Source organism: Nicotiana sylvestris, chromosome 12 (genome assembly GCF_000393655.2).
Source record: "Nicotiana sylvestris chromosome 12, ASM39365v2, whole genome shotgun sequence".
NCBI classification, from domain to species: Eukaryota; Viridiplantae; Streptophyta; class Magnoliopsida; order Solanales; family Solanaceae; genus Nicotiana; species Nicotiana sylvestris.
The window spans coordinates 25,021,932-25,046,169 of record NC_091068.1 but is presented as its reverse complement, the minus strand read 5'-3'; the positions used below and the strand labels follow the sequence as shown (position 1 = coordinate 25,046,169).

The 24,238-nt window shown below is 38.3% G+C and overlaps 2 protein-coding genes across 2 annotated transcripts; one reads left to right on the top strand and one right to left on the bottom strand.

Moving 5' to 3' along the window:
* Nucleotides 1–13,193: 13,193 nt before the first annotated feature.
* LOC104223286 (borneol dehydrogenase, mitochondrial-like) lies at nt 13,194–15,136 on the top strand. The gene is made up of 3 exons (XM_009774698.2): nt 13,194–13,307; nt 13,851–14,191; nt 14,599–15,136. The coding sequence occupies exons 1-3, from the start codon at nt 13,285–13,287 to the stop codon at nt 15,024–15,026; spliced, it is 792 nt and encodes a 263-aa protein (XP_009773000.1). The 5' UTR covers nt 13,194–13,284; the 3' UTR covers nt 15,027–15,136.
* LOC104223287 (mediator of RNA polymerase II transcription subunit 19a-like) lies at nt 15,008–23,770 on the bottom strand. The gene is made up of 7 exons (XM_009774699.2): nt 23,752–23,770; nt 22,681–22,748; nt 17,876–18,165; nt 17,547–17,765; nt 17,002–17,070; nt 15,341–15,442; nt 15,008–15,252 (listed from the first exon to the last, which is right to left on the bottom strand). The coding sequence occupies exons 2-6, from the start codon at nt 22,709–22,711 to the stop codon at nt 15,425–15,427; spliced, it is 627 nt and encodes a 208-aa protein (XP_009773001.1). The 5' UTR covers nt 22,712–22,748; nt 23,752–23,770; the 3' UTR covers nt 15,008–15,252; nt 15,341–15,424.
* Between the last annotated feature and the right edge of the window lie 468 nt (nt 23,771–24,238).

Sequence of the window (24,238 nt, the reverse complement as noted above, 5' to 3'; positions counted from 1 at the left end):
GCTTCCGTGACTCTTGTTTCTCTCATTGATCCTAACATCTCAAGCTCTGCTGAAATCGTTCATGTTGTTGCTTCTTCAGAAGTTGCCACCGTGCTTGTGGCTGAAAGTGAAATAAATATTGCAACTTCTGATGTGCTGACCCCTTCAATTGAATGATGGTTTTATCCCTTAGTTTTTTAAGGGATTTTTTGGTGAAAGTCCCCAGTTATCCTAATGGGGCACTTGTATAAACTTTAATTGACTAAGTTTCTACTTAGTCTTTTTAATTATATTAAGAAGTTTTGTTAGTACTGCAATGTGTTCTATTCTTGCCTTTAGCTTACTTATTTAGGACTTATAGAATAGTTTAGCATTTTTATCCTTTGAAAATGCTTTATGATACTTCTCATGACTTATTAACATGAGGATTATAAAAGAGGGCCCTTTTATTTTATCGACACTTAATGAAGAAGACGTCTCAACTTCATAATGGTGTTATAATACGATGAAAGTAATAGGAAAACACACGTTTTATATGAAACAACTTTGGCAAGTTTTTATTCATAAACTTTTAACAAGTGTTTGACTGTTACATGTATTACAATACATCTACAACTTTCTCGTAACTGTTTTTCTTGTAACAGATTTGTAAATAACATAAAATAAACAAGGTTTTTCTTCATAACCTGTTTCAGTACATAGTCATGACCCTATCTTTACATGTTAAGAAGGGTTTGAGAGGTGACTTTGTTTATGAGTTTGAGAGATGACTCTGTTGTTCTCATGAATGCTGAAGACTTCGTAACTTTTTCTCAACACTTGCTTCTTTGTAGCCGATTTTTGTTCGATACTCGTATCTGTCTCTTTCTACACATATCTGTGTATAATATGTAGTCCCCCAAGTGTTTGAGCGGTGAAGTATGAAGCCTCGAGCATTTGTTTGTTTCTTTTACTTTGGCCCTTTTCCTGAAACAGAAAGATATACGGGACTCGACGGTGCGATTATAGATGAAGACTGCCTAACTCGTGTGTATTTCCATCAGATTAATTGCAACCCTGGGCTAGGAATTTAAGAATACTCCATTTTGCCTTGCAGGTTGTGACTCATCATTTGGCACGAGTTAGGATATTTTGCCTAGCATCTAAAATCGTTAGTAAAATATTAATAAACCAATAGAGAAATTTTAACATGATGATACCTGACCGTAGGTACTTTCTTAAAAGTAATATCTTTTTAAGTGGACAGCATTCCAATGTGAGGGTAAAATTTTACCATCCATTGTTTCCAACTGGTATGCTCCTTTTCCTGCAATGCCACGGACTTTGTATGGTCCATCCCATGTTGGACTTAGCTTTCCTGAGTTAGCAGCTTTTGCAGACTGGAACACCTTTTTAAGCACGAAGTCCCCAATTTTGAAAAATCTGAGGCGTGCTTTCCTATTGTAATATTGTTCTGTTACTTGCTTTTGTGCTGCCATTCTTATCAAAGCAGCTTCTCTTCTTCCTTTAAGTAAATCTAGGCTAACCCGCATCTCTTCATTATTAGATTCCTCCGTTGCCTGATCGTATCGTGTGCTTGGCTCACCTATTTCAACTAGAATTAAGGCTTCCGTACCATAAACCATCGAAAATGGTGTTTCTCCAGTGCATGTTTTGGTCGTTGTACGATAAGCCTATAGTACTCCAGGTAACACCTCAGGCCAATTACCTTTTGAATCTTGTAACCTCTTTTTCAAGTTATTAATAATAACTTTGTTAGTTGATTCTGCTTGTCCATTCCCCACTGGATGATATGGCGTAGACGTTATTCTTCTGATCTGCCAACTTCGAAGAAATTCTGTAACTTGTGCTCCAATAAATTGTGGTCCATTGTCACACACGATCTCCTTTGGTACTCCAAAGCGGCATATTATATTTCGTCATATGAAGTCTTTAACTTCTTTTTCTCGTACCTGTTTAAATGCCCCTGTTTCTACCCATTTAGTGAAATAATCTGTAAGTACAAGTAGAAATTTTACCTGACCTTTTGCTTGTGGAAGTGGACTTACGATATCCATTCCCCATTTCATAAAGGGCCAAGGGGCTAAAACAGAATGTAGTAACTCAGCTGGTCTGTGCATATTATTGTCGTACCTTTGACATTTATCACATTTGGACACGAAACTGGTTGCCTCTTCTTCCATCTTAGGCCAATAATATCCTATGCGAATTAACGTTCTTACCAGTGACCGTCCTCCTGCGTGATTCCCACAATGTCCTTCATGTACTTCTCTCATGACATATTCGGTTTGAGAGGGACCGAGACACCTTGCTAGTGGTCCGCCGAACATCTTTCGATAAAGATTACCTTGATATAAACAATATCGTGCAGCTTTTTTGCGAAGCGCGTAAGCCTTTCCTTTGTCATTAGGCACGGTTCCGTGCTGTAAGAAGGCAACAATTTCATTTCTCCAATCCCATGTTAGATGATTAAAATTTACCTCGTTTTTATCAGGTTCAAGAACGGAATGAAATAGATGTATGACTGAAGCATCTGTATTGTTTGCCACGTCTGCTGCGGATGCAAGGTTTGCTAAAGCATCTGCCTCTACATTCTCATCTCTTGGGACTCTGCACTACTTTCCAAGTTTGGAATTGCTTTATTAACTCCCGTACCTTTGCGAGGTATTCTTGCATTCGTGACTCTCTGGCTGTATAAGTCCCCAGCATCTGATTAACCACGAGTTGAGAATCACTCTTGATTATAATCTGTGTTATGCCGAGTTCTCGTGCCAATTCTAAACCTGCAATTACAGCCTCATACTCTGCTTCATTGTTAGTTATAGAATGACATTTTATAGCCTGTCTAATGGTCTCACCCGCAGGTGGTACGAGGACTATTCCTAAGCCTGCCCCTTTTACATTAGATGAACCGTCAGCGTATAAAACCCAAGTCCCCGGGTTCGCACCATTAAAAACTAATAATTCTTTTTCTGCTTCTAAATGCATCCCCTGGCTAAAATCAGCCACAAAATCATCTAGTACCTGAGACTTTATAGCGGTCCTGGGTTGATAAATAACTTCATACTCACTTAGTTCTATAGCCCATTTTGCTAATCTTCCTGAAAGTTCGTGTTTATGCAATATATTTCGAAGTGGAAAAGCAGTAACAACTACAATGGGATGACATTGAAAATAAGGTCTTAACTTTCTAGATGCCATGATCAAAGCTAATGCTAATTTTTCTAGCTGTGGGTATCGTGTCTCAGCTTCCAATAAGGACTTACTTACATAATAAATAGGAGATTGTTTACCTTGGTCCTCGCGGACTAAAACAGCACTTACTGCGACTTCAGATACGGCCAAATAAATGAGAAGTTTTTCCCCCACCTTCGGTTTTGCCAACAACGGTGGTTTTGACAAATAAGCTTTCAAATTTCTAAGAGCTTGTTGACAATCTTCATTCCATTCAAAATGATCTTGCTTTTTAAGTGCAGAGAAAAACTTAAAACACCTTTCCGAGGATTTGGAAATAAATCTCCCCAAAGCTGCAATTCTTCCCATTAATCTTTGTACTTCCTTTTTATTGGTAAGTATATCCGGGATTTCTTTTATTGCTTTGATCTGAGAAGGATTCACTTCAATACCACGATTAGAAACAAGAAAACCCAAAAACTTACCTGATGCCACCCCAAATGCACATTTTTCTGGGTTGAGTTTCATATTAAATTTTCGCAAAATTTCAAAAGTAACAGATAGATGAGAAACATGGTCGTGAGATTGCTGGGTTTTGACGAGCATATCGTCTATATATACCTCCATCGTTTTTCCTAAATGTTCTTGGAACATTTTGGTGACCAACCTTTGATAGGTTGCCCCAGCATTTTTGAGGCCAAAGGGCATTACCTTATAACAGTAAGTCCCCCTGTCTGTGATGAAAGAAGTTTTTTCTTCATCACTAGGATCCATTTTAATCTGATTATATCCTGAGTATGCATCTAAAAAACTAAAAAGTTCATGACCTGCGGTTGCATCAATTAGTTGATCTATATGTGGTAAGGGAAAGGAATCTTTTGGACAGGCTTTATTTAAATCGGTATAATCTACACAAACATGCCACTTACCATTTTTCTTGGGTACGACCACCGTATTAGCTAACCAAGTAGGATATTTTACCTCACGGATTGATCCGATTTTTAATAACTTTTGGACTTCCTCCTGAATCACCTGGTTCTTGAAAGCACCTTGTTTCCGTTTCTTTTGCTTTATTGGTGTGAAAGAGGGGTCCTCATTGAGTTTGTGAGTGACCACATTTGGTGGAATACCTGTCATGTCAGCGTGGGACCAAGCAAAGCAGTCTAAGTTAGCTTTTAAAAATTCGATTATCATACCTCGCATGTTCGTGCTTAAATTGGCCCCGACATAAACCTTCTGTTCAGGCCACTGATCAAATAACATCACTGCCTCAAGATCTTCAATTGTCATTTTGATGCTTTCATTTTCTTCAGGTTCTTGAATTGTGTCAGGTCTTGAGTCCAAATCCGTCTTTTCCTGTTCAGTTGAAGTTTGATCTTTTTTACCTTTAACTGTTTCCTGTAATTGCTACTTTTCTTTATTCTCGGTGCTCGTACTTGTTACAGCGTTGACACTTTGAGCCATCTGCTGATCCCCACGAATTTGGCAAATTCCCCATGGTGATGGGAATTTAATAACCTGATGTAGAGTTGATGGGACAGCGTTCATATCGTGTATCCATGGTCTCCCCATGATCATATTGTAGGCCATTTCCATATCAACTACCTGAAATTTAGTTTCCTTCATAACACCCATAGCAAAAGTTGTTAGGAATACCTCACCTTTTGTTACTACACTTGAATTGTCAAAGCCTGACAAGGTATACGCCTTGGGTATCATTTTGTCTTCAGCTTGCATCTCTCGTAGTACCCTTAATAATATAATGTTTACAGAACTCCCTGGATCAATCAAAACTTGTTTTACATTAGTATCATGTACAAGTAAAGATATTACCAGTGCGTCATTATGTGAAGTTGTTACTCCTTCGGTATCTGCGTCATCAAATGAAATACTTTCATTTTCAAGGACCTGCCGCACTCGTTTCCCGTGTGTAATTGTTACCTTAGAAACCTTGTTGGAGGTTGTATAGGTTACGCCGTGAATGTCCTCTCCCCCGCTTATGACATTCACTGTCCTTTTGGGTGAAGGAGGTTGTGGTGGCTCTTGTCTGTTTTTCATATAAGCTTGTTTTCCTTTCTCACTAAATAACTCAGTGAGGTACCCTTGCTTTAATAAATGATCCACTTCACTCTGCAGGAATCTGCATTCTGAAGTTTTGTGCCCGTGATCGTTGTGAAATTCGCACCAATGATCCGGATTGCGTCTACTTGGATTTGACCGCATCTCTTTTGGCCACCGTACCTTATCTCCCATGCTTCTTAAAACAGCTACGAGCTCGGAGGTAGAGACATTAAAATTATATCCACCGAATCGTGCCTTTAAACTCCTGTCATCATCTCGTGATTCTTGTCTGTTCCGATCATTCCTGAACTTTGAAGAAGAACCAGAATCCTGATTCCTTGATTTTTGATCATATTGCTGGCTATCTTGTTTCGACCGTGGGTCCTTTCCTGCGAGTCCCATATATGGATCGTACCTATTTTTACCTGATCTTTTTTCGATTTCTGACCTTCGAGTACCGCCCCTTTCTTCATGATGGAGCTTAGGTACGGTATCTTCTTCGATCCGCAGCTTCGTGCTATACCTGTTGTAAACATCATTCCATGTGGTTGCAGGAAATTCTCTAAGACTTTCTTTGAGCCGTCTCGTGGCTTCAGAACTTTTGTCATTTAAATTACTTGCAAAAGCTATAGCAGCCCAATTGTCAGGCACACGAGGTAGAGTCATTCTTTCACGCTGGAATCTATCAACGAAGTTTCTAAGCAACTCTGAATCCCCTTGTTTGATTTTGAAAATATCTTCCATCCTTTTTTCAACCTTTTGTGCTCCCGAATGTGCTTTAATAAAAGAATTTGCAAGCTCAGCAAAAGAATTAATAGAATTTTCAGATAAAAGAGAATACCAGGTTAATGCACCCTTGGTGAGAGTTTCTCCAAATTTCTTGACCAATACTGATTCAATTTCTTGTTTGGTCAAGTCGTTGCCTTTTACGCCGGTTGTAAATGCAGTCACGTGGTCACGTGGGTCTGTAGTACCATCATATTTCGGGATGTCAGGCATTTTGAACTTTTTCGGAATTGGAAGGGGAGCAGCACTAGGCTTCCATGGTTGTTGTGAGTATTTGTCCATGTCTACTCCTTTTATTACAGGTGGAACTCCAGGGATTTGTTCAATACGCTCATTTTGTTCCTTAAGCTGTTTCTGCAAGGTTAGTACTAAATTTTGCAAATACGAATTATTTAAATTACCTGGTCCCCCTTCTTGTGGTTCACTGGGGGTTGCTCCGTTTCCAGAATTATCAAGACCAGAACGGGGGTTCTCCAATGTATTATTATTAGGAGTTGGTGTAGGTGGCGCAGCAGGCAATCGACTAACAAGTGCCTGAAGAGCTTTGCCGACCTGTGCATCAATTAGCTTTTGCAAAGCTTCAGTTGTAACTCCTTCAAAATGTTCAGATTGCTCTTGTTGATCAGCACGTGATTCGGTAACAGGAGTGCCTTCACGAGATTGACGTGGTGAATTTAGAGGAGAGGGAACCACATTATCTTGATTTTGATGTATTTGATTCTCATGGTTTCCCAATGTGTTGTTACTATTGTTGTTGGCGTTGTTGTTTGACATGGTGACGCCTAATAGATAAGATGTAGCTTAAAAGGAAAGATTATCAGATTCCCGGTAACGGAACCAAGTTGTTTAACCAAAAATCTGAGTCTTTGGTCAAAGCTAAAAAGAAATTCGGGTTACTGATAATCAGGAGACAAAAATAAAATACTTTTGAGAACGATGGTAAAGAAGCAAATAGATGTATATTTCAATAAATTCTCAATAGTATTCCGTGTCCTTACAAATGATGATACTTCTTCCTTTTATAGATAATTCTAGGTAAAGGAATGAAGCCTCAGCTTTAATGATATAATCATGAGTAATAAATGATATTAAATAAGCCGTTATACAATCATTCCTATTAAATACCGACTTCATAACGTATCAAGTATTTAATAATGAATTTGGACTCCTTTCTGTCACCAGATCTTTGCTTTCAATGCCTTCTATCCGTTGGCTGTAGATAATTTAAATTGGTACGAGACTCGTATCTATACGTTGTCTCGTGCCTATTTAAATTCTTCTTCCCGTGGCTGTTTCCATCCGTGCCTCTTAGTCAATTGCTGCGCTTTGACCATTTAACTAATCCACGTGTCATGCCACATCATCTTTTAATATAAACTCAGTTTTTTCCCAATACAGATAGTCCCCCCACTTTCCATTTTTTTTATCAATTTATCTTATATGAATGATGCAAGAGAGATAAAAAGAGAATATGTCTTTTCTTAGATTAATGAGGTTTGAGCACTTCCTTATGTGCCATTGGAAAATGTTGGAAAATAGCTTTTGGGCCTAGAACACCCATAGCGGCTTCTAGCTAATTAGGCCCTTTAGTTAGCTTAACCATAAGTCCAAATGCAATCTATATAAATATCACTATGGATGTTGGAAGACATTCTCTAAATCGTCTAGAGAAGGGCTAGGGTTAGCTATCTTTACATCATTGAAGGGGTTTATAGACTGTGGACTTAGGGAATCCACCCGGTAACGTGAGAAATTTTCAACAACCAGTGATTCTGAGTCGTGGTTGATACAGACAATATGCTTTTGCCAAGAAAAAATATTATTAAATCTCCTAAAGTGGCGTTTACTCGACTTATTACAGTTTATCTCCTCCTTTATAATATCCCAGGTAACTTGAAAGAAGCTAAGTGTCCATCAAATACATCTGTACCAGCTGTGCTGCTTTGATCCATAGAGAAAATGGCATCTTTAATCTCTTCTTTTGTTGGTAATCTTTGCAAATTATCGTTCTCTTCCTATAAGAGATCACTCCATCTCAGAATCTGCATGCATATTGGACCCATTTCCTTGTTCAGTGAACATGTGCCTAAAGTATGTTCAGTTGCAGCATCTAAGAGTTCCTGTTTCTCCTCTATCGAATTGCCATGCTATCCTTGATTATATAAATATGTGATCTCCACCTCTTCTCTTTAATATACACTGTAAAAATACTTGGAGTTAGTATCTCCCTTTTCAGCCCATGTAATTCTAACTTTTTTACTTGAGAATGGACTCATGCATCTTAAGCCACTTAATGTACTCTGCTCAGGGGCGGATGCACGTGGAACGAAGCGGTATCGCTCCACTACGTTGAAAAATTTTACGAGATATATGTGGTAATATTGTACGGAAATAATACAACAACAACATACCCAGTAAAATCCCATTAGTGGGGTCAGGGGAGGGTAGGATGTACGTAGACCTTACCCCTACCCCGGAAGGGTAGAGAGGCTGTTTCCGGGAGACCCTCGGCTCAACAGAAGAGATAATAATTTCAGAAAAGAAACAAAAGAAAAGATCTATAACAACAAAAGAAACAAGAGAAGTAATAATAATATCTTAAAATACACCAAATAAGTGAAAGGGAGTGCAATAATACAATCATATGCAAAACAACAAAATAGTGTGAACACAACATAGACCGCTACCAGACATAGGCAAAACTCTATCAGACTACCCGGTACAAAGAGGGAAAAACTATGAACTACCCCCTAGCCTACAACCCTAATGCTCGACCTCCACAGGTTCCTATCAAGAGCCATGTCCTCGGATATCTGAAGTCACGCCATGTCTTGCCTGATCACCTCGCCTCAATTCTTCTTAGGCCGCCCTCTACCTCTTCTCGTACCTACCAAAGCCAACCACTCGCACCTCCTAACCGGGGAATATATGGTTCTCCTCCGCACGTGTCCAAACCACCTAAGTCTCGCTTCCCGCATCTTGTCGTCTATGGGAGCAACACCCACCTTCTCCCGAATATCATCATTCCTTATCTTATCCAGTTTAGTATGCCCGCACATCCATCTCAACATCCTCATCTTGGCTACTTTTATCTTCTGGATATGTGAAATCTTAACTGGCCAACACTCAGCCCTATATAACATAGCCGGCCTAACCACCGCTCTGTAGAACTTATCTTTGAGTTTCGGTGGTACCCTCTTGTCACACAGGACTCCAGATGCTAACCGCCATTTCATCCACCCCACCCCAATGCGGTGGGTGACATCCCTGTCAATCTCCCTGGATAATAGACCCTAGGTACTTGAAACTTTCTCTCTTGGGGATGACTTGTGAGTCGAGCCTCATCACCCCATCCGCTTCCCCCGACATGCCGCTGAACTTACACTCCAGATATTCCATCTTGGTCCTACTCAACTTGAAACCTTTGGACTCTAGAGCCTGCCTCCACACCTCTAGTCTCTCATTAACACCGCTACACAACTCATCGATCAGAACTATATCATCAGCGAACAACATACACCATGGCACCTCCCCTTGAATATGGTGTGTCAAGGCATCCATCGTCAGAGCAAATAAGAATGGGCTAAACGTAGATCCTTGGTGTAACCCCATAATCACCGGAAAAAGCTCGGAGTCACCTCCTATAGTCCTGACCCAAGTCTTAGCTCCATATACATATCCTTTATCAATTCAATGTATGCTACTGGCACCCCTTTCACTTCTAGGCATCGCCAAAGAACGTCCCTAGGGACCCTGTCATACGCCTTTTCTAGGTCAATAAACACCATGTGCAAATCCCTCTTCCTCTCCCTGTGTTGTTCCACCAACCTCCTTATAAGGTGGATAGCTTCCGTAGTAGAATGTCCCGGCATGAGCCCGAACTGATGTTCAGAAATAGATACCGCCCTCCTCACCCTCCCTTCCACCACCCTCTCCCGGACTTTCATGGTATGGCTTAACAACTTGATGCCCCTATAATTGTTACAATTCTGGATATCACCGTTGTTCTTAAATAACGGAATCATCAAACTACATATCCACTCATCTGGCATCCTCTTCGTCTTGAAAATAACATTAAACACCCCAGTCAGCCATTCTAAGCCCGCTCTACCCACATACCTCAAATATTTTACTGGAATCTCATCTGGTCCTGTCACTTCACCCCGGCTCATCTTACTCATAGCTCTCACTACCTCCTCATCCTTGATACGCCTACAGTATCCAAAGTCTCGGTGACCCTCAGAGTGTCCCAACTCCCCTAGCACGATGATACCGCTCCCCTCTTCATTCAGAAGTTTATGAAAGTACATCTGCCGTCTATGCTTAATCTGGGAGTCTTCCGTCAATGCTCTACCTTCCTCGTCTTTGATGCACCTCACTTGATCTAGGTCACGAGCCTTTCTCTCTCTCACTTTGGCCAGCCAAAATAGCTTCTTGTCCCCACCTTTGCCCCTCAGTTCCTCAGACAACCGATCAAATGTAGCAGTCTTAGCCTCTGAGACCACTAATTTTGCCTCCTTCCTAGCTTCCTTATATCTCACTCTATTTGCTCTCATTTGCTCCTCATCGGTACTCTCCACTAATGCAAGGTACGCCATTTTCTTTGCTTCCACTTTACCTTGGACCACATCATTCCACCACCAGTCGCCTCGGTGCCCGCCATAGTAGCCCGTTGAGACCCCTAACACCTCTTTCGCGGCCTCCTTAATACAGTTCGTCGTCGCCGTCCACATAGCGCTAGCATCCTGATTACTCTTCCAGGCGCCCATAGCCATCAGCCATCCCTCCAACTCATGCGCAATATCCTTAGTCAAAGCACCCCACCTGATCCCTGGTTTACCCCGTACAAACCTCTTCTTCCTCTTTATCACGATACCGACGTCCATCACCAGGAGCCTATATTGAGTCGCGAAGGTCTCACTCGGGATAACCTTACAATCCTCGCACAACCCCTATCACACCTCTTGAGGAGGATATAATCAATCTGGGTCTTAGCCACCATACTCCGGAAAGTAACCAAATGCTCCTCCCTCTTCGGAAAACTAGAGTTCGCGATCACCAACTCAAAAGCCCTAACGAAATCCAATAGAGAAGTACCACCTCCGTTCCTATCCCCAAAGCCGAAGCCACCGTGCACCTCTCCATAACCCCCAGCCGACAACCCAATATGACCATTGAAATCCCCTCATATAAATAACTTCCTAGTTGACGGAATACCCCGCACCACCTTATCCAACCCTTCCCAAAAGCGCCTCTTAACCTCCTCGTCCAAGCTCGTTTGTGGTGCGAATGCGCTAACGACATTCAGAGTTCTCCCTGCAACTACTAACTTAATCGCCATCAATTTGTCATTCACCCGCCTAACCTCAACCACTGACTTCATGAGCTCCCTGTCCACCAAAATACCCACTCTGTTCTTGCCCTTCACGCGTCCGGAGTACCACAATTTAAACCCGTCTGCATTCCTCGCCTTCGATCCTACTCACCTAGTCTCCTGAACACAAGCTATATTGACCTTCCTCTTCTGGAGAATCTTCGCTAGCTCTATAGACTTACTTGTTAACATCCCTATATTCCACGATCCAATCTTCAACCTACAGGCTCCCTTGTTGCCTTTACCCCCTCTGGGCGTCATCCCACCCCATGACCCATGACCTACCCCCCGCCCCACCACCCGCTCACCCCGAGGATATGACCCTACTGTGCCATTACAAACCGCGACCGATATACCTATGGTGGTCTAGACAAAAATGCAACTACAAACAAGCAAAGGTATAAACTAGAAGGTAACAAATATCCAAAACTACTACAGCAACAAATTAACTAAAACAAATAAGTGACGGGAGGTACCAATTCCCGCGGATAGAACCTGGACTTTCGACTCTCTATACTCCCGGTGTTGTGGGACCCGACGTCTAGCCCTTGGGACTACCAACCAGCCTGCCTGCTCTGCTGCGTTTGCTCGTACACCTCCAACTCAACCCGAAACAACCACCAACAAAGTGCAACCTGGAAAACACACAAACACACAATGGAACCGAGAAAAAGAGAAAAAGAGACAAGTGTGGGACTGTCACTGTCACCACCAGTGACACACCAATCTGCTACTAGCCCGACTCGCCGGAAAACAATGACAAACCCTGTAACAGTGAAGCGACGCTGGGAAAAGAAGAAGGGAGACGAAAAAAGTATAAAGGAGAAGGGGAAGCACTGAGAAGGGGGTTGGGGTTGAAGCCGGAAAAAGAAGAAGGGAGACGGAGCGACGCCGGAAGAGTGACGATCGCCGGCCTAGTCTCTGCTAGGGTTAAGAAGGGGGCAGAAAGAGAGGGGGGAAGAAAGAGAGAAAGGCGGAGGGAGAGATAGAGAGAGAGAGGGGGTGTGCTTACCTGGCTTACCTGTCCACGCCGGTGCCGGTGCTGGCGAAGTTCACCGACGAAGCTTACCGTTAGAATTAGACCGTTTGTATTTTGACAGAGACAAAATCCTGGCAAATATGTCTTGCATTGTATTTTTGTTCCCACTCCTGCACTCATACAAGGAGTGGAAAAAATATGATTCGAGTAATAAAATGATCAAACACCAAGAAAAACACTAAAGAACTCTAAATTAGACAATAAAAATCAAGAACATATTTTCCGGAGAGATTATGACAGTGACAAGCTCAACAAAGAAAGAAGACAATCCAATTTAGTTCAGTTCAATGAGCCAGTATACTTGACATTATAAGATAAAGAAATTGACACTACTTGACATAACTTGTTGCTTGACACACTAGTTAAGTTTCTAATTTTGCTCTAAGAGGTCAGAGGTTATGACCTCTTCTAACTTAAGACTCAACTAAACCAATTTGATATCGCTTATAAAAAAATCTGGGTACGCAATTTCTGCTTGTGCTCTACCAAGGACCTCCTTCTTGTGGTCAGAGACATCAAGATCACATGCCTTTTTATATGTTATGGTCTCATTCTCCAAGACTTTGACCCTTTCAAACACATCTCCTATATCCCTGGACCACCTACTTAACTAGTATTTAGTAAGACCTTTCAGTTTCTGGTGCAAGGTCGTCCACATAGCATTTCCTGGGACCAGATCGACGTCATAGTTTATCGAATCATTTTGATAATCTGTGGCTAATAATCCTTCTGCCCTATTCCTTACATATATAATAGCGCAGAAGGATAAAACCTATCTCATATTTTGTCGAATCATTATAATATATATCAGTGTCCGAGCATATTGTTTTTCTGTTCCACTTGAAGTCTTTGAGGGTTAATACATTTTTCAATGGCTGCACATTTGGCAAGAAGGTAAGATATTCCTTGCTATTATGTTTTAGATAAACTGATTTTGTTCTTTAATTTCAACTTGCCCAAATAAAGAGCAGTACATGTTCTAATCACTCTGTCATGTAATTTTTGCCTATAATAATTTTTTAAAGAGTTTCTGCATTGATAGTGTATAAGGATTTTTACTAAAGTTGACGTACGTTACAATCATATGTAACTATTCATAACAAGTATCATGTATATATCGCAAATTTGGAAAATAGAGTAAAAACTTGCTATATCCGGTTAAGTTACATTCATAGTATAAAAATTCGTTTTGACTGATTTAAATATATTTACTATTGAAACCAAACGGCATGAATGTTCTTTCTTATACCTATCTCCATGTCAAATACCTTCCCAATTTACACTATATGTAAATCTTACACACTACTGATAAAATGAAAGGATTTAAATTATATATACCGATACATATTATAAAGAGTTTCTATAGCATCATTGTAATTTTAACTCGAGGTAAATATTAAAGATTATAACATGCATAATCATTATTAATTATTTTAGGCTAGAAGGTAAAGTTGCAGTTATAACAGGTGCCGCTAGCGGCATTGGTGAAGCAGCTGCTAGACTTTTCTCAAGACATGGAGCTAAAGTGGTGATTGCAGATATCCAAGATGATTTGGCACAAAAAGTTTGCAAAGAATTGGATACATCATCAACCACTTTTGTGCATTGTAACGTTACAAAAGAAGAAGATCTAGAAAATGCTGTGAACATTGCTGTATCCAAGTATGGCAAGCTAGACATCATGTACAACAATGCTGGTATTATGGGAGCAATAAAATCTAACATTCTTGATAATGAAAAATCGGAATTCGAAAAAGTCATTAGTGTTAACCTCGTAGGTACGGAGATAATTTCACTTTTGTTCCCAAGGCTATTGCTTATGAATTCTGATTTTGGTCCTTGTGATATTTGACTAAGCATATTTAACTTAAAACTAATTAAAATGTGTGGTTTTAATGAAGGAAAGTCTTGACGTAATTGATAAAGTTGATTCCATGTGATCAGGAGGTCACGGGTTCGAGTCGTGGAAATAGTCGCCTCTTGCAGAAATGTAGGGTAAGACTGCGTATAATAGACTCTTATGCTCCGACCCTTCCCCGGATCACACGCATAGCGGGAGCTTAGTTAAGGATCTAAAGTGTGTTTTAATTAGCTGGAAGTAAAAAGTACTCAACCATATATCACAAGAACCAAAATCAGATCACGTCAATATATCCGACACTAAAAACGCAAATTTCCCTTGCAGGTACATTTCTTGGGATTAAACAAGCAGCCCGAGTCATGATCCCTCGTCGTCAAGGTAGCATAATTGTCACTGGCAGTGTGTGTTCATCGATTGGTGGCGTTTGTTCTCATGCCTACACGAGTTCAAAGCATGGAGTTTTAGGACTTGCTAGGAATGCTACAGTTGATTTAGGACGTTATGGCATTCGTGTGAACTGTGTTTCCCCATACGCTGTTCTTACACAAATGGCTTTTGATTCTTTAAAGAAGATGGGCAAAGAAGGTTGGGATGTTTATTCTACCTTAAATGGTGCAACACTTACTCCAAAAGATGTGGCTGAAACTGCTGTTTTCCTCGCAAGTGATGAGTCCAAGTGTTTTAGTGGCCAAGATTTTATTATTGATGGAGGATTTACCATTGAGAATTCAGGTTTCTCACTTTTCAAGTAATTTTACTTGATAAGTTCCGGTCATGCAATTATGCAATATGGTTTTGTACAATGGAGCCATATGTCTCCCCAGAGGTATCTAATTACAAAATAAAAATTTCACAGCTTCAATATTCTCCAAATGTACAATTTTGAACAATCTTAATGTCTACCAACACAGGCTACAACTCTTAATGTCTCTTACGAACCATTCAAAATAATTGAAAGCTCGCTCAGACATGGGATACCTGCAAGAGAAAACACCAATTTTAGAAGTTAATCCTTCAAAATTTCATACGACGAGATTCACCAAAATTGAAGAGACTCCTGTCATACCAAATGAATTTTAATGTGGATATTTGAATGCGCCTTGCTACTCTCTTAACCAGATTTGCGATGTCAATGACACCCTGTGTACACTTATGAACGTCTGAATGCCTTATCCAAGTAAAGCAAACAAGAAAAGAAAAGCTAGTTAGTTATATCCACAATTTACATAATCAGCAATCAATGTTCTCACATGTATATTACATTTAGGGTCTGTTTGGCAAGCCACCAGGTAATTAGAATTGGTGTAATTACTAGGGCAATAATTACACGGACAATAATTACACAGCCTCGTAATTATACAATTGTGTAATTACGACGACCTGTTTGTTTGTCATAGTGTAATTACAGTGTAATTACAAGTTTACTGTTTGGTTGCACAAGCGTAATTACACAATTAAATTAAATTTTAAATGAAGTAGTTATCAAAACATAAAAGTTAATATAACAAATATATGCCTAAAAATAATTTTTATATATTTTTCAAATCGATAATATTAGTTTAGATACTTAAAAAAACTAAAAATATACGTTTTGTAAAAACATCATGGAATTCATGTTTGATTAAATAATCTACTAATATTTATAAATATAATGTCATAACATTATTTAAATGTTTGACAAAACTAATCTATCAATTCTAACTAAAATATGAACAACATGTAATGTAAGGCAATACTACTAGAACAAGTAAATTGGAACCATGAATATAACACAATTTCAAAATTCAAAAAAAATATAGTTTAACATATGTTAAATTCCAACATAATAATAGTAAGTTTCACTATGCAACTTAAGATTAGGAAACATAATAAGTTTATAACCACATTCAACAACAAAATTCCACTTTAATTGTATTACTCATTATATGTCAAGTTTGTTAATGACTCATTATTTTTAATATTAGGAGGTGTAGTTTCAAAAAATAAAAAAAATAAAAAAAATATAAGCAATTACATGGAATCACAAGAAGCAAAGATAGAGAAATAAAAGATACATAATGTACAAAGAAAAATAAATTTTAAAATTTCAAAAGAAATTAAAAAGTAAAAATAAAATTTAAAAATTAATATAATAAAAATAAAAAGTTATAAAGAAAATAAATTATAATAAAAAGGAAAGAAACTAAAAAGTAACATTGTAATTACACAGTGTAATTACCACCAATTCACACCTCCCCATTGAGAATTGGAGAGTGTAATTACACCCCTCCAATTACACTCAATTTCATGCTGACCAAGTAATTACTTGGCCAAACAAACATGTCAAACTGTATAATTACACTCAATTACACCGAAATTCATTTCCAAGGTGGCTTTCCAAACATGCTCTTAAAATTTCACACCAACACACACAAAACTAATAAGTATCTTCAACAAGTTTGGGACCCAAAAAAGAAGGAAAAAACAAACCCACTAAATAAATATATGTACGATAAGAATCCCAATTTTCGCTGAAAAAGAAGACAATCCCTTTCAGATCTTCAAGCATTATAAGTCATGAATTGAGAAAGTTATTAATTCATTTTTCATGTGTTGAAAAAGAAAAATACAAAGCAGAGCTTCCCCACCAACGGAACCAAGTGGATACTTAGACAAATTAACCCACATCACTGTGGACTTTCTGTTTAAAGAAAAATTTGCTCAATAATAGTGTGAGATGAAAGTTACCTTATTTAGCTCATTTTTCTGGTATGTTAGGATACCAGAAAAACCTCCATTGCCATCGGTTCTTGGCTTCTGAAAAGGTAATCAATAGACCATGGTTACTAAATGTAATGATGAAAAAATATCAGCTATTTCACTAAAAATCTAAGCTCCACAAATGTCTCTGTAAATTAACTAATTCATAACGGATAATAATATTGACCTACAGATGTCATAGCAGAAATTTTAGCGATAACATGTATCTCAACCACATGTGTTTGCACATAATCATTCTCTAATACAGATATGCACCACTAACTGCAAATATCTTCAACATGTATATATTTTTATGCTCAAAGACTTCAATTGAAAATATTAGACGACAACTTAGAATTTGACCATGGGAAAAGATATGATACAACAGGACCATGGAAAGAAGCATAAAATTCATTCTCAGTTTGCAAGCCTAGCACAAGCATTTAAGTTATTGAAAATTGCTAAGAAAGTAGACAAATTTCAGCCTTAGATTTAACCAATATCGCAGACATGAAACCCAAATTCTGTGTTACCTTTACTTGCTGTCTCAGAAACAAATCTGGACCGTAATTCTGTGACTTGCTCTCATTTTTCTCCTTATTGTTAACCCTGCTTGGTTTAGGTTCCTTATCAGTGCAACTGCTAGGATCATGTTTCCTCGACCTATCTTTGTGTTTGTGCTTTTTGTGCTTCTTCTTTTCCTTGCACTCATTCTTCAATTTAGATGCACCTATAGGGAACCCAATTTCTGCCTATAGACAAAAAGACAAGTTACTGAGGAACTTTTATGATAGGGCTGGATTAGTACAGCAGATGAAGGCTTAAGCATACACACATTGAGGACTAAAAGGTGGATTCTTACCAATGGCAGATCGGTGGATGTTGCTTCTCTTAGCTGAAAAGCATCAGTAAGAAGATCCAAGCCAAAAGGACGCAACTGTACACATCTATGCCCCACATAGGGGGAATTTTGAGACAACTGATCGAGTTCCATTCCTTCACCTTTCCTTATTTCTGTGTCCCCCACCACATTCCTGAGGTATTGTGTCTCAGATATAGAGAGTGGTAGAGACCTCTTGCAGAACAAATCAAGATGTTTCCTAAGTTTACAATGATTTAGAAGATCAACTGAACCACCAAGTTCTCTAGGCCCTGAAGAAACAAAAAAACCAGGCCCACATGATGGGAAAAATCCGTTCAGATAATGAATATCCAACAGAGAGAATGTAAAAGCATGGGTAAAGCTAATGTTAAAGCCAAATTTTTAACCACTTCACGCTCTTCAAATCCTGCCAATAAAAGTATCAAATTCTCTTTTATGATCAACAGGATGATGAACACGTGACTGAAAAGTCCCCGATTTTGTGATGCGGAACCCAAGATCAAAAAGATTAATAATGTAAATCTAGTAAAAAGTGATGTAGGATAGCAAGAACTAGTATGGAACTGAAAGACCAAAATAAGAAACTTACAAGGAGATTAGACCTTAAGATTAGAAGCACAATTAACCATGGATATACCAAATTTACAACCTCAATAGCAGTCAATCAACGAACCTAAGATAGAAGATTATGTAGAAGGAAAAACTATCCTTGAAGACAAGTTCATGGTAGAACTTAAGGAGAACATCCAAAACTTTGAAAGGGCTGAACATATTTCATATAACACTCGAATGTGTGATCCCTTACAATGAAAAAGTGATGGCTATTTATAGAGCCATTTCAACTACTCTTGAACTAGCTACAAGTGTGAAAACAAACACTAAAAGGGTCTTCAACGGCGGTTGCATGCCAATCTTCAACAATGGAGGCCACAAAATCACCAAAGACATCTTACGAAAAGCTTTAAAACCTAGCAATACAATATGACTATTTGAAAAATGATACGAGCACCCTCCACAAAATTGCAATCAAGGATCTATGTTTACCAACCGGACCAATCACGAGAGCAAAAGCTAGAAAAGTTCAAGCAATGCATGGGTTGGTAAAGAAGCTTATTAATAAAAGCTAGGAATTCATGGGCGTGGATGAGAATCCAAAATTAATACATGTATCTCAAGTGAGGTAGGGGTAAGGTCTGCGTACACACTACCCTCCCCAGACCCCATTTATGGGATCAAATTGGGTTTTTTGTTGTTTATCTCAAGTGAGCCTAGGATGAATTTGTCAACTTCAAAATCAATTCTAGAATAGTGCACGATGAATTTAGTTGTGAAACTTACCAGAAATGTAGTTCAAGATGTTTTCTTTCTAGAGAATCAAAGATTGAGCAATTTGAATACCCCTAGACAAAATTATGGACTTTCTACCAAAACTGCGCCAATCTGGCTGGTTTTCCAATACAAGAGAACCAAGTAGTCAGATTGTATCGCTACGTTTTTGGGCTTCCATAAGATGGTTTTGATGACTTTCTGCCCTCTATTGTTTAAGATTGCATGCAACCACTATTAAAGACCTTTTTAGTATTTGTTTCACACTTATAGCTAGTTCAAGAGTAGTTGAAATGGTTCTATAAATAGTCATCACTCTTTCACAATAAAGGATTAGACATTAGAGTGTTATATGAAATATATTTGAGAGTTTCGGAGGAGTTCTACCCGAACTTGTGTTCGATTACTTCAAGGATAGTTTTTCCTATTACGTAATCTTCTATTTTAGGTAATAGATTAGAATATTTAATTGACTGCTCTTGAGGTTGTGGATTTGATATATCCATGATTAATTGGGCTTCTAATTTTGATGTCTAATCTCCTTGTACAACGACGATAACAAATCCAGTGTAGTCCCACGAGTGGGGTCTAAGGAGGGTAGTGTGTATACAGACCCCTACCTTGAGAAGGTAAAAAGGTTGTTTCAGATAGACCCTCGACTCAACGAAAAATGCAAAAAGAAGCAGTAGCACTAGATTGTATCATCAGCAACAACAACATACTTAGTATATTCCCATAACAAGGATCTAGGGAGGATAGTGTGTACGCAAACTTTAACCCTACCTTGCACGGATAAAGAGGTTATTACTAACAGAACCTTGGCCCAAGTAAGCACAGTATCAACAATAAAGAAATGTGATATAAAAAACAAACAAGTCATGGAAAGGAAACAAGGAATAGCGGGATATTAACATACCGAAACACAAGCAATATCAGGTAATAATAGGAGTCCAAGAATAAGCCACAACTAGGGTAATACTAAAGCTACCGGTATGTAAGGGGAATACGCTTTACTACTTATTAACCTTCTACCCTAATCTTCGTCCTCCACAACCTCTTATTAAGGATCATGTCCTCAATAAGCTGAAGAAGCATCATATCATGCCTAATCACCTCTCTCTAATACTTCTTAGGCCTTCTTCTACCCCTCATTAGACCCACCATGTGCAAGCTCTCGCACCATCAGCAAGATAACAAGAGAACCAAAGCAAATGCAGTAATGGAAAATCTCAAAAAATAAGAAAGCACAAGACTAACACTAACACTATTGGCTTGGACAAGGAAAATGCACGATTACATACTAACCTTCTCCCTAATTCTTGACCTTCACACCTTCCTATTGAGGGTCATTTCCTCGGTAAACTGAAGCAACGCTATGTCCTGCCTAATCATCTCCTCCCCAATACTTTTCTGGCCTACATCTGCCTCTCCTCAAATCCACCAAAGCCTATCTTTCACACCTCCTTATTGGGCCATCATGTCTCTCCCTTCACATGTACAAACCATCTAAGCGTCGCTTCCCGCATCTCTTCTCCCCGGAGGCCACGCCCACCTTGTCTAATCTCCTTGTAAGTTTCTTATTTTGATCTTTCAATTCCATATTATTTATTGCTATCCTAGGTCACTTTTTACTAAATTTACGCCATTAATCTTTTTATCTTGGATTCCGCATCACAAAGTCTGGCATATTTACCTTAAAATAGTTTTGAACATTTCTTATCCACTTTTCTGATAAATATTTCTTTTTTTGTTTTACACGTATTCTCAGAACCTGAGCTCTATCGATACATACAAGTGGTGGAATATATTAGTAGTCCACTTCATACGCGGCATGAAAAAAGTTAAAAACTTAACTTAGGTGACTTGCGGTAGAGAAAATCTTGAATGTGTAAGAGAGCACTTAATTAGGTATGAAATGTAGAGAGAGATAGTAAAGAATATGGCACCCACTACCTCTTTAGTTCAACTCATGAGGGGGCATAGAAACAAACATATAATGTTTATATCAATGAATATATAACACTAATGTTGCATTGTTAATCCAGGACTCGTGGTAACATTAGTAGACCTAACTTAATCATATTCTAGAAGTTAACTCTGCCTAGTCTATAAATCATTTGTGGAAGGGAAATTAAAAAAATCCCCCTTACAGATCTCCCAAGAGCTAAACTAATGTCAAAGAAAATTTTTTGTAAGCAATTTTATAAGAGCAGATACTTGTACCTCATCAGAGGCTTCATACACCTGATCATGAATCATATGCAGCATAGTGCAGCATAACATTCATATGCTAACAAAGTATGAATGAATTGGATTTGAAGGTATAAGAATTGGATTTGACAGAGTATAAGTGACGAAAACCCTAAGTCCACAAAAGCAATTGGTAAATCAGAACATCCTTATGATTCCTCGCGACTTATCACGAACAGTTATTACAGACAACCAATATCTAATAAAACGTGGTAGTAACCCGTGTCAGAGGCAGTCAGCTTAAGACTTTCATCAAATTTCATCAACTGATCTGTTTACGATCAGAAGCATTTTGAAGCTCCAATTTTTCTCTATCACTGGTTTAAACCTCACGAGCTTTTTCCTCATCGTGACGCTCTGATGGACAGTGAATATAATAACAGAATCAATCAAAAAGGAGTTTTTCCACCATAGGAGGTGATGAAAAGTTCTAGAACAAGTTTATTTCACACAAAACAGTTTCCAGCTTCTTGACCACTATTTTATAGAGTTCTGCCACACTATCAATGAGTAGGAAAATGATTTCAGATTTTATTTATTAAAAAAAAAAACTAGTACTGCTTTGAGCCACTGCTCTGGAAGGTATTACCAGATAATTACAAATTAAACGGGTGAGAATTAAAATGAAAAAAGATACATAGAATATCCAAGACAAAGCACAGGATATCATATACTCCATAAGTCCTCAACATACTTCAGTGGAAGAAAGATGGTTACTTTAGATAAAACTGGCATTAGAAGTACTTGCTGGAGGAGACGTGCTAAAAAACACTAGATAATTGCCTCTATAAGTACATGTAATAATGGATCCTCATGAGTGTGACAAATTAAGTATTAGCAGATCGGCCACACTTATATCTTGACCAATGACCACAAGTTAATCATTCAAAATTTATCTCGACGACAAGTTAGTCTCCTGATGCCAAAGTTTTGGTCTTGCACCAAGCAAGGTTTTCTCTAAGATTCTGGTTTTGATGACCTTTGGAATCATCATCAAACCAGAAATTCCATGGCATAATAAAGTTCTCAGACTTTTATTAGAAAAGACTAATGAATTGTCAGATGTGCTACTGGAAAAAAAATGCTCCACTAAATAATAAAGAGCATTCTGGTCTACAAACTTGCATTTCGTCGCATAAAAGTATTACGAAATTGAAGCAAAGGGGAAAAAAATCTAGTAGCAAATACTGAACCCTCAAACATCCTACCTCTTCCAAACTTCCTGATATCAGGATCCATCGAGACTATGCAGTTACTGACTTGAATATAAAAAGACCTTCAAAGAGAAGATATATTAGCAGGTTGCGTACAGACACAAAGCACAAAACAAGATGCCACCAATAAAATAGTATACCGTAAAAAGGGAGAAACAGAAGGATAGCACTCAAAGATATTGCAACTACAGATAATCAGCAAAAAACCAACACTTTGCCTAAGTCTTTTGACTCTCAGCCATCCGCACTAAACTACTAAACATATGACCACAGAACAAACTTAGTTGACAAACACCAATACAAATGCATGTGCAAAAACTTCTAGTATATGCCAGGGTCAATCAACATTTTGAGTCTGTACAGTTGCCATAACATTTCATATACCGAAACTTCCCCTAGTTTACCTCAGGAATTTATCTTTATATTACTTATTAGATAATCAGATAAGTGGTTCAAATCATGTTATCCGGAAACTTAAACTGCATTCGCTCCTCCATATAAAGATAAACCATTTTACACAACCCAAAGTGAGGACAGGCACAGATTATGGCAGCCAATATTCAGTATAATTTACTAGGTGGGTCCTCGATAATTAATAGTCTACAACATCAACCGCGCCTCAATTCCAAACTAGTTGAGGTCAACTATATAAATCCTCTATATCATATCCAGTCCATAAAAACTACTCAATAATTTGTCTATTTCAAAAAAACTTCGCCATTCTCGAAATCTCACACCTATTCCTACACTATCATAAAATCTCTCAGGCATAAGGTAAGTGTGCTGATAATTACAAATCTTGTCAGCTGTGTCTATTATGTTAACCACCGACATTTGTCTATCTAACAAACAAAAATATATTTTGGACTGATTGATTAGGAATCAATGGGAATCTAAAATCAATTGATTTCAAAAGCATTCGAAATAGTAGAGATTTTAAATCAATATTCGGATGGTAAGAATGAGTTGGTAAATGGCTTGAAATTTTAAAATTAATACTATAACTTTTATCGCAAGAAGAGGGAACTCAGAATTGGAAAAGTGATTAGGGTTTTATTTACTTACAACTCGATTTGCGGGAGAGAGAATGAAGAAATAGAAAACAGCCTCTTATTTTGGGATTATATAGAGTTGGAGGGCGGAATCCGACGGACGCCCAACTAACTAGATTTGGGCTTTCTGTCGAAATGGGCTAATTGGGTCAAAAGGCAGCGGGCCGTGTGAGTTTGAACTGGCCCATTAGATATTTCATTCACAACAAAAGAATTTTTTTTTTTTAATTTTTACCTAACTATGCTATATTATTATAAATCTATATATCTATATCTATCTATATTATATAAAAGCACAAAGGCCCTTAGCGAAATATCGTTCGCCTTTTTTAACCTCTAAAAATAAAGTCCATACTAGACAAAACAATCATTTAATTATTTCTCTAATAATTAAAAAATATTTATTTAATAAATTCCCTAATATTTAGGGATATTCATTTAATTATTCTCCTACTACTAAAGACTTTAATTTTCTATTCCTTTTAATTCTATAAGTCGTG